The 11920-nt window shown below is 32.5% G+C and overlaps 1 protein-coding gene across 1 annotated transcript in view; it reads right to left on the bottom strand.

The window, feature by feature from the left end:
* LOC134843882 (neuronal calcium sensor 1-like) overlaps positions 1–4708 on the bottom strand; it is a 40562-nt gene extending 35854 nt beyond the window's left edge. The window contains exons 1-3 of the mRNA XM_063860204.1: positions 4690–4708; positions 4160–4426; positions 3878–3895 (exon numbers count right to left, since the gene is read on the bottom strand). Coding sequence (XP_063716274.1) covers positions 3878–3895; positions 4160–4346 — 205 coding nt within the window. The 5' untranslated portion in view covers positions 4347–4426; positions 4690–4708. The remainder of the gene's footprint in view (positions 1–3877; positions 3896–4159; positions 4427–4689) is intronic.
* Positions 4709–11920: the final 7212 nt, after the last annotated feature.

Here is an 11920-nt window from a genome sequence, read left to right on the forward strand (position 1 = left end):
TTTATTGATATACACATACTCCCTGTGTTCTTAAATTTTATGACAACCCGGCTGCAGGTTTTATTCGTGCATCCAATGCAGTCGGAAGCAGTCACAACGGCAGAGCTTAAATTTCATAGGCCAGCCTCTTTTTATGGGCACACTTATAAAAAGAAGACAGTTTGATTCCATCTATCAAAAATACAGCAGTCTGGAAATCAGCAGTGATTTTTGTACGTGAATGCAAAATGTACCAGCAGATGAAATGAAAAAAAAAATGAGCATTGACTCATTCGTCACTCTCTTAGAAGTCAATTTTTTAGTTTTTGGGATAAAAGGGCCAAAGTGTCAGCTTTGTGCAATAATGTTTCAATTGTCCACATTGGTTTGTATTTTAATCATTATTACGAAACCATTCGTTTTACTGCTGACCAACTAATGAATGTAGAGGTACTATTTTTTGGGTGGTCACAATAGTTAATGCTATAATTAGTTTATTTTGTGTTTTGTGACCCGTTCTTCATATTGGGGACCAAACTTGCTTAAAACTTATCATGTTAAAAAAAAAAATTTGTACGCTTTAAATTTAGGTTGATGCGACTTGCAATTTTGGCAGTTCACTTTTTTCAACTAGATGTTCAATTTCCTTTCTTCTTTTTCTCAGCCCCTTTCCCAACCGCATTTTTTTATCACATTTTAAGATTTTTCAATTGTCATGAAACTAGTATGCATATGTGTCTTAATTAGTCAGCTAGAAACGCCTATTTCTACTTTAGTTAAATCATTGGTTAAAATTCAAGTTGATTTTCACAACTGATAAGAAAAATTGTACACCATCTTCTAAATTTGACGAAAATTTTCGAAAATATTTTTTTTGATTAACCGATAGGGTTAATTTATTCAAATCGGATATTTCAAAATTTTCAATTGATTCGGTGTATTTTAAATGGAATGGGGAATTTTGGAATGTGCTTGTGTAGTCTGAGAGAGAGCGAGAGAAAAAAGAGATACTGTATCAGGAACAAGACTTCTCGTATCAGGGCAAAACCCTGAATGATCCGTATGCCCAAAAACTGGTCTCGAATTATTTTTAAGTCATGAAATATCGACAAACTATGCATTTTAGGCTACGAATTTAACTACAAGCGTTAGATTTGAGTCATTTGAGGAATGAACGAGAAAAATTAACTTGCCTCAGTTCAATTTGGAATGATTTTGTGGGGAGGAATAATATTTGATTTGCGTTACATTATCAGTATCAAAGTCTAAAACTAGCAGTTTAGTAAGACTCGTTTCATAGCAAACACATAGTCAGGTATTTAAAATTATGAATGGGACCCATCAGCGAACACGAAGATCAAGATATTGATTCCCCGAGATAAAAGTTCTTTTATAAATTGGCCTGAATAAAAAGCAAACCGTCCGAGCCTATATATTCCTCGCTTTCTTCGAAACAACTAATTCAAATTTTTCAATTAGTATCGACGCACCAAAGCGTAGTATGATGGTTAACGATCAATAGCAAAATAAACCGCATTGCGCTGTGTTTTGGGTAAAATTCAAAAATTCCAAAATTTAGCTTTTCTATGGGAGTGCAGAGATAATCTTGTGCGTCTATTAGCATGCAATAAAAGCTTTAAATAATTTCTTGAGAGGAAAAATAAAATGCATCCTTTTGCATGGTCATACTAATTGACACACAAGCTGATGCATAGGTTTCTCGTTTTTGTCACAATTTGATTTGAGGGCACTTTAAAAATTATCCTAATTTTTTCAGGCATCATATATTTTGAAAAAACACATTTAAATTATTGCGAATTCATGCGCTGATTGTAAACAAGAACAATGAAAGCCAGTTTGTTGTGCAAGTGAGAAATAGTTTGCCGCTTAGCCGTTGTATTGAAATACAAAAAAAATCACAAAATATGTAGCATTCAGGAAAAAATTAAAAAACACGAAAACATTTTATTAATTTTTTTTCGATCTGGCCAATTTTTTTAAACTTCAGGACAACAATAGCAAAATGAAGGTTTTTAATTACTTAATACAAACGGCAAGAATAATTAATTTAGAGATCAACCTCTCCTCAGTTATTCTGAAAAAAGGAAAGCAGTAAAAAACAGATCAATTTTTTCTCGAAGCAAAATTTTTTGAATTTTTTTAATTCCAAAGTAATGCTGAAAAGGTTGTGTTATGATATAACACTTGATATTATACACTTGTTTGACATAGTCAAAATCACGGTAGGAAAAAAACACAATCTACGCCATAAATCGCTCCCACCTCGTGAAGTGGTCAGAAAAAAAACACACAATTACTGCAATTGATAAAAAAAAACTGATCCACAATTGGCTACTTGGGCCACTTTTTGCAAAAAAAAATGCGCTAGACAAGCAATGTAAAGTCATTTTTGTGCTGTAACAGACAAAAAATTTCAAAAAACGTGTCAATTTCTTAAAACTTCCTAGGTAATTTGAGCCCGCATCCCGCATCCAAGTTCACGCTTAAGTAATCGATCAGGAAGGATTACAAAGTTGATTTTTTGACAATAGAAATTGATAATTACCAAAATTGGGCGTTGAAAAAATGTTTAATCGATTATAATTGTGACCTTTCCAAAAGATTATACTGTTTATAATTAATTATAATATAATTGACTACAGTTTATACGGAAAAGCTTTTTAAAGCAATTGTAATCGATACTAATTGATTATAATCGGTTAGAATTGATAAAAATCTCTCATTTTACAAAAAGTTTGTCACACCAAAAAAAAATTATATCCTATTGGTTATTAATTTTCTGTTAAAATTGTCTGAAAACAAAGTTTTACCGCGAAACAAAAAATTCATAGAGAACTTTTCAAATTAGTTGAAAGTTTCAGCGGTATGTAAAAATTAACTCATTAAAAATTAAAAATTAACTAAATAAATCATAAAACTAAAACAGTGTGCTCATATTTTGCGGTCAGAAAACTATAAATGAGCATCACGAAACAAATCTAATCCAGAAAGTAAAGAAAAAAAACATTATAAAGTTGAATTGATATAAAATCTGCTGGAAAGATTTTCACGTTTTTCACATAAACCAATGCCTATGAAAAAATTTTAAAAAACAAGCAATTCATTTGCAGGGTCGAAAACAAATTGGGTAAACAAAAAGGATTATGATCGATTATAACCAATTAAAATCAAATATGATTAGTGTTTTGTGCAGAATAAAAAAAACAGATTTTGGGATAAAGAATAATCCATCATAATCAATTATAATTGAACCGAAAAACAGATAGCTAATTATTGATTATAATTGATTAAAGTGTATTATAATTGACTTTGATTTGTTTTGAAAGAGAGAGATTATGGTCCATTATTAATTGATGGTAATAGATTTTTCTCAATTCTTGTGAGGCTGGTACTAAAATCAAAATATATAGTTGATTATAAACGCTTGAATCTGTATGCGGGATTACACAAAATCCATTCACTGAGTTTGATAATTGTACCGCACAAATATTTTTTTGATATCACTGGTTTTTGTTCTACACGTTGATTAAATAAGCATTTACACCAAAACGACCACCTTCAATCAAAGATACATTTTTTTGAAAAAAGCTCTATAAAATCTGTTTCGGTTGCAATGGTAGAGACTACAAGAAGAATCTACTATAGAGATAGAAAGTGAGCTATCCGGCTTATTTCCAATTTCCAAACCCTTCGTGAAACTGCAATTTAAAAGAAATTAAAACTAGTTCAACCTGAATTAAAGAAATTGTGTAAGAATAGGTTCAATTGTTCGCGCTTACTCGTTTTGTTGCATTTTAGAAAAAGAGCTTTTTGCAATCTAAATTCGGAAAATTCAGAGGGTGGAAATTGGAAAAGAGCCAGCTATCCTAATTCTTACGTGGAATCTCGGTCGATTCTTTGAGGAACATCAATCATTATAGCTCAAAATTCATTTTCACATTCACTTCGACGTAAAAAGGTTTTTGTCAAAAATTTAAGTGTGCTGGGAATTGGAGCAATAAGTTAAGATGAGTTTGGGGACCTACAATTTTGAGACGGGTAAGAGCTAGAATGAAAATTATTCCTTAACTTATATCTTTTAACAGCTCCTTTTTCCTTCTAATAATAATTTAGGAGGTACCCTCCCCCCTCCGCTCACGAAAATAAAGTTGGAACTCACTTGCTCTGTGTGACCCACTTGTGGCCATTTTGGACCAGATGCTCTTTATATTTGTGGACATGCGGCGGGACATTCTCCTCCTGTTGCCCCCACCTCCCTCCCCTTCCTCGTCCCCTCCCCCCACTGTCACTGCACCTCTCCTCCGGGGTCGTCCTGCGGGCACCGTGTCTTCCGGGTCAACATCCATGTTGTAGCTTGTAAAGCCTTGTCGACTTTTGTATAGGAAATGTCTTCGGTGTCTTGTCAACTTCTGAAGTTTTCCTCTCTCTATTAAAGGTGGTCACTATTTATCAATGATCACGACTGAAATAATCAGTAGCAAACGCCCCCCCCCCCCCCCTCCCACCCCCTCTCAGGGATTCGACCCCCTGCCGACCCAAAGGATGTACTATTTAAAGATATCCACTTTTGGATGACTGACCTTAAAAATTAAAGGCGCCTTCGGCGCCAATATATACTAATTTTGAGGGGGTAGCGCGCGCCAAAATTCCTAGATCCGCGCCTGCAAATAGTTATAATTTGTTATTAACCAGTTCTGACAGGATCACTTGAAATGATAAACAATTTAGGTCAAAAGAAACCAAAAAAATACTATATCAAATTAGAAATGAATATGGACCTGAATTTTAGAAACAAATTGGATTTGGAGAGGCAACACACTAGTAGTTGTAAGCTAAATTAAGAACAAAATAACACTTTAATCAGTTTATTAACAACCCTTTATCTTGCATAAATTTCTGTCTTTTTCCACAATTTGGTAAAGCGGAAGCGATAAGGAAGCTGTATTTCTGTAATTCTATATTGAGTCTAATTTTGCAAGAGGAAACTGCGGTCTTGTTTGTCGCTGGTAAGTTTAGTTGGTAAGGTGAAACTCGACGCTGATTGAGAAAGAGTTATAATTGGGTTAGAAACAGAACGGAAATATACGGATGGTTAGTTTATGAAAAAAAACTCAACCCACAGTTTTTTTGTAGCTTTTCCGTTGCGAATGCAAATGCAAAGTGGACTTAGGGGGGTGGGGGGAGGTCAATTAACTCTGTCAGTTTGGAAATGAATGGAATACTCGTCACGGGTGATTTGAGAATGTTGAAATTACAGAAAAACTCGGGGTTAATTAAAGTTGATAAATGAAAATGTCCGACGTATGGCTTTCTTTTTGTTTCGCAGCCGGGGGGCTTTGGGGACGTGTGTGTTGGGGTAGCTAGGCGTCCCGGGCGGGTGCATAGAAGAAGGTAATTACTGATGGGTAAACTTCATGAATGGACGAACTGCACATATGCGAAAACTATAAGAATCTCCGTCTCAATTTACAAAAAGGAAATTCGAAATTGCAACAACATACGACATAAACACTATATATTTTCTGCTCTTTTTCCTTAAGTGTTCGCCGTGTTGACGGATTTTAAAAGAACTCTGGAAATAATTGGTTTATACGAAAAAGCGACTTGGTATTAATGGACTGAAATTTCTGCTCAAAACTCAAATTTCATTAGGTTTAATGGAATGAATACAATGTTGATACTTGAAATATGCTATGACCTAAAACGTCAAATTAGGCGAAGATGGAGTGCAATAATGATAAAGTAAATGTAAGGAAAACCTCATTATTTAAACCACGTGATAGGAAAATAATACCCTTATATCGGCTGGGGAACCCGTGTTTTTTTATAAACCCAATTATTTCAACCTATTGTCAAAATCTTGACCAAGACTGAGCTGCCCAAGTGGATAAAAACTTATCCCCTGCTTTCTGTTCATTAAAAAACAATGTTGTTACTTATAAAAATGATGATCTACTTTTAAAAACATCTTGAAAGTCAATTCCATTTGCTTTGCTGAAGCTCACTTGCTACAATTTATGCCGATGAATTTTTTCTTCGCTGTCTAGTTTTTTTCATTATTCACCTAGAAAAGAGAAAAATTAAAAAGTGTCATTAATGATTATACAACTGGGCGTTTTGCATCAACCATTGAAAATTCGATTAAAATTTGCATTAAAGCAGATTCGTAAATTCCGCCCACTGCAAAAGAATTTTCAAAGTATATTTCTCCATAGTCGACAACACATGGTGAAAAAGTTAAAACATTCTCCGATCTACTTAATTACCCCCCATTCCGTTTCTACTTAACAGTTACCCCCCATTTCTTTTTAAAAGTCGATTAAATTAGTCGAATTTTTGACCAATTAGAATGCAACATTAGACCAAAATTTGAAGTTTAAATATAACACTCTTGTGATAAATTACAGCTTTTTATAGGTGGTAGTGGTTCTTTAGTAGATACTATAGGGGTGTCGATAGTTAAGTAGATCCAAGTTCTCTAACGGTTCGAATCAATGCGCCGAACGATGAGTCTCACTCGATTCATATGTTATCATAAGCAATCTGAAAAAAACCTTTGCTCAAGCATGGTCGAGTGATTAGCGAAATATAAGGGCGGACGGATGGCTTTTCCCCTCTATCACGGGTGGATTTATGGAGGGGGCGTGGGATGATGGACAACCCTCTGCCTCGGTATTCGACCCAATGACCGACCACCCATAGGTTCCCCATTTTGGTAAAAATTTGAGAAATCCTTTTTTGGCCGACACACCCGACAAATTTCTGGAGGTTTATTTCATCTGGTCCGTCCAATCTGTCAAGACGTTTATCTCATTTAGAAATATTTCTTATTGTTACTTTTCCAGACGAAAAGAGGTGACATTTTTCATTTTTTATTTGCCAGTATTGCGCTTCTCCCCACTATAAAAATAACGCCACAAAATTACAAAAACTACTATGGGAGAGAAGGGGGAAGGGGTTTTCATTACTTGCTTTCAAAAAAATAAACAAGCCAAAAAAAAGAAAAAAAATCAAAAAAAAAATTGTTTAAATTTTTTTTTGTCAATTTTTTGCACTAAAAGTTTAGAATATTTTCTAAAAATTTTTTGCCAGAAAAGCGCTACCCGCACTGACAAAAATGGCTTGGGATCAATTTTAGTAAGAAAATGGTATATTGAATAAAACTAGATCGATTTTAGTATGAAAAAATACGAAGATTAAAAATGGGAAAAAATAAGATTGATTTGGATCGATTTAAAATCGATTTAAATTGATCGTAAATCCCTGCTACAAAAATTGACCCAAATCAAATTTTAAATCAATTTAAATCCATTTTCCAGTTTTAATTTGTTTTTCTTTTTAAGGGGATTAAAAAGGATTTAAATCGATTTTTTTCATTCGAGTTTAATCAGTTTCAAATTTCTATTGCATTTATTCATTGCCTATCATTTTTCGTTTTACATTCATAGCGTATTGTAGCATAAAAAGACCATATGAAAAAACCACAATTTCGATAAAGTTCTATGATTTCCTCGCATATTTTGAGTTCAAAACTGATCTATATTGACCCTTTTCATGATTCGTTTCATGATTCGTTTTTGCTCAAAATCTGAATTACATTCATGATTTTCTTTGATTTAATTGCAATTTATTGAGATCAAAATTTATTTTATTTTGACCCTTTTCCTGTTTGTTACACAAATATCTGATTTACAAAAACTTTTTATGATTTCAAACTTTTGAGCGTAAAATCTGATTTATGTTCATCAATTTTTTAAAATTCTATAATAACTGTTTTTTTTTATAAAAAAAATAATTTAATTTTTTTTCTGAAGAGTCTTTTTTGCCTTGTTGGCAAATTTTTTTAGCCGTGTTTAGTGAGTCTGAAAATCCATCCAAATCGATTTAAATCAATTTTTAAGACACAATCAATCCAAAGTTTTCAAAAAATATCGATTAAATTCGATTTAAAATGGATTTAAGTGAGTTTTGGATGCATTTTAGTGGGTCAAAAAACCCATCCAAATCGATTTAAATCAATTTTTTAGACACTTTAATCGATCTAAAACTTTCAAAAAGATCGACTTAAATCGATATAAGATCCATTTAAGTTCGTAAAATGTACCTTGTGAGTAAATGTAAGGAAAACCTCATTATTTAAACCACGTGATAGGAAAATAATACCCTTATATCGGCTGGGGAACCCGTGTTTTTTTATAAACCCAATTATTTCAACCTATTGTCAAAATCTTGACCAAGACTGAGCTGCCCAAGTGGATAAAAACTTATCCCCTGCTTTCTGTTCATTAAAAAACAATGTTGTTACTTATAAAAATGATGATCTACTTTTAAAAACATCTTGAAAGTCAATTCCATTTGCTTTGCTGAAGCTCACTTGCTACAATTTATGCCGATGAATTTTTTCTTCGCTGTCTAGTTTTTTTTCATTATTCACCTAGAAAAGAGAAAAATTAAAAAGTGTCATTAATGATTATACAACTGGGCGTTTTGCATCAACCATTGAAAATTCGATTAAAATTTGCATTAAAGCAGATTCGTAAATTCCGCCCACTGCAAAAGAATTTTCAAAGTATATTTCTCCATAGTCGACAACACATGGTGAAAAAGTTAAAAAATTCTCCGATCTACTTAATTACCCCCCATTCCGTTTCTACTTAACAGTTACCCCCCATTTCTTTTTAAAAGTCGATTAAATTAGTCGAATTTTTGACCAATTAGAATGCAACATTAGACCAAAATTTGAAGTTTAAATATAACACTCTTGTGATAAATTACAGCTTTTTATAGGTGGTAGTGGTTCTTTAGTAGATACTATAGGGGTGTCGATAGTTAAGTAGATCCAAGTTCTCTAACGGTTCGAATCAATGCGCCGAACGATGAGTCTCACTCGATTCATATGTTATCATAAGCAATCTGAAAAAAACCTTTGCTCAAGCATGGTCGAGTGATTAGCGAAATATAAGGGCGGACGGATGGCTTTTCCCCTCTATCACGGGTGGATTTATGGAGGGGGCGTGGGATGATGGACAACCCTCTGCCTCGGTATTCGACCCAATGACCGACCACCCATAGGTTCCCCATTTTGGTAAAAATTTGAGAAATCCTTTTTTGGCCGACACACCCGACAAATTTCTGGAGGTTTATTTCATCTGGTCCGTCCAATCTGTCAAGACGTTTATCTCATATAGAAATATTTCTTATTGTTACTTTTCCAGACGAAAAGAGGTGACATTTTTCATTTTTTATTTGCCAGTATTGCGCTTCTCCCCACTATAAAAATAATGCCACAAAATTACAAAAACTACTATGGGAGAGAAGGGGGAAGGGGTTTTCATTACTTGCTTTCAAAAAAATAAACAAGCCAAAAAAAAAGAAAAAAAAATCAAAAAAAAATTGTTTAAATTTTTTTTTTGTCAATTTTTTGCACTAAAAGTTTAGAATATTTTCTAAAAATTTTTTGCCAGAAAAGCGCTACCCGCACTGACAAAAATGGCTTGGGATCAATTTTAGTATGAAAATGGTATATTGAATAAAACTAGATCGATTTTAGTATGAAAAAATACGAAGATTAAAAATGGGAAAAAAATAAGATTGATTTGGATCGATTTAAAATCGATTTAAATTGATCGTAAATCCCTGCTACAAAAATTGACCCAAATCAAATTTTAAATCAATTTAAATCCATTTTCCAGTTTTAATTTGTTTTTCTTTTTAAGGGGATTAAAAAGGATTTAAATCGATTTTTTTCATTCGAGTTTAATCAGTTTCAAATTTCTATTGCATTTATTCATTGCCTATCATTTTTCGTTTTACATTCATAGCGTATTGTAGCATAAAAAGACCATATGAAAAAACCACAATTTCGATAAAGTTCTATGATTTCCTCGCATATTTTGAGTTCAAAACTGATCTATATTGACCCTTTTCATGATTCGTTTCATGATTCGTTTTTGCTCAAAATCTGAATTACATTCATGATTTTCTTTGATTTAATTGCAATTTATTGAGATCAAAATTTATTTTATTTTGACCCTTTTCCTGTTTGTTACACAAATATCTGATTTACAAAAACTTTTTATGATTTCAAACTTTTGAGCGTAAAATCTGATTTATGTTCATCAATTTTTTAAAATTCTATAATAACTGTTTTTTTTTATAAAAAAAATAATTTAATTTTTTTTCTGAAGAGTCTTTTTTGCCTTGTTGGCAAATTTTTTTAGCCGTGTTTAGTGAGTCTGAAAATCCATCCAAATCGATTTAAATCAATTTTTAAGACACAATCAATCCAAAGTTTTCAAAAAATATCGATTAAATTCGATTTAAAATGGATTTAAGTGAGTTTTGGATGCATTTTAGTGGGTCAAAAAACCCATCCAAATCGATTTAAATCAATTTTTTAGACACTTTAATCGATCTAAAACTTTCAAAAAGATCGACTTAAATCGATATAAGATCCATTTAAGTTCGTAAAATGTACCTTGTGAATCGATTTGGATCGATTTAAAATCTATTTAACATCAATTTAAATCGATTCGAAACCATTTTTGTCAGTGCGTGTAATATAAGGCTTCCAAAACTATATATTTTTAATGTAAAATTATGTACTTTTTCTGGTAATTTGCTTAAGCTGGTAACTTTCATACATAACGAACGTTACTCTATTGCTTTACTCGCTCAAAAATAGGCGAAAAATCAAAAATTTCAAACCGGTTGCTCTTCGACACTGGGAATTTTTTCGGACAACTTTCATTATGGTTCGAATCACGACTGAAAAATTTTTATATGACAAATCACTCAACCCAGTCCGATTATTTTTTGTGGTACCTGATTTTGCGTGGAAAACAAAAAAAAAATTATAACACACCTGTATACAAAGTTTTTCCCCATTTTCAATGGTAGGAACAACAAGTAGGGCAAATCTAGAGTTTATGGGAGAGAATTATAATATTAGAAGTTATTAAATTTGGATCAAGTTTTATTTCGTTGAGAAATTGAAAATAAGAAAACTCTGTTTGCAAATTGGGTGCAGCAGTAGAAAAGTTTGACACAAATGTGATTTATCAGCAAAAAAAATTCATTGTTTTAAAAAAAGAAGACAACCTTTCCATGTCTAAGTTTAGAGACAGAATGAAACCTGCCAAAGTTTAGTGGGTTTCTGTCAAATCATCAATAAGCGGAGCTAGTTATTATGAAGTGGTAGTTCGTAACAGTCTAACTCTGAAATTTTCAAAGGCAAATATAATATAATATTTAGACAATTGTAAATTGTAATTGCGTTGAAAATGTAAGGTAAAGATTGTTCTCAAACTAATTGGGTCACTGATCGGAATAAAGGATCTCTTTAACTAGATAAGCAGAATCTGCCCGTAAAATGTACTTGACGCAGTTAAAAGGGTACTGAATTATCGTTTATTCTCACTTCAGAACTCAAATTCGAACGAAAATAGCTGAATGCTGTAGGAAATAGCACAGATTTTTCCAACTATAATGATTGAAGTAAGGAAATCGAAAAACAAAAAAATTTTATCAAAAAAATTCAGAAATGCTAGTTTAATGAGAAAAAATGTTGAAATATTTCTTGAAATGTCAAAACTTTCCAATCAGATTTCTTTAATCAGCAATTCTCATCGTCAAATTGTAAATTTTATATCATACAGCCAGAAATCAAAAAAGCTGACCAACTTTCTTCACCACTAAGACAGTTTTTTTTTAAAATTTTTTTTGAGGACTTCAAACAAATTGGGAACAAAAAGCTTCATTATGATACTTGGTATCTGTAATGGAGCGGGGATGGAAAAACTGGCCTATCCATAGTGCCTATATGTCACGTAATGTTCCGTGACGCTGGTGGTCAGAACAAAACTCTCACATCCTATAGACACTACTTACAAAATTCATGTAATCGCTAGAATTCATAGCG

This window comes from Symsagittifera roscoffensis, chromosome 4, assembly GCF_963678635.1.
Source record: "Symsagittifera roscoffensis chromosome 4, txSymRosc1.1, whole genome shotgun sequence".
Taxonomy (NCBI): Eukaryota; Metazoa; Xenacoelomorpha; order Acoela; family Convolutidae; genus Symsagittifera; species Symsagittifera roscoffensis.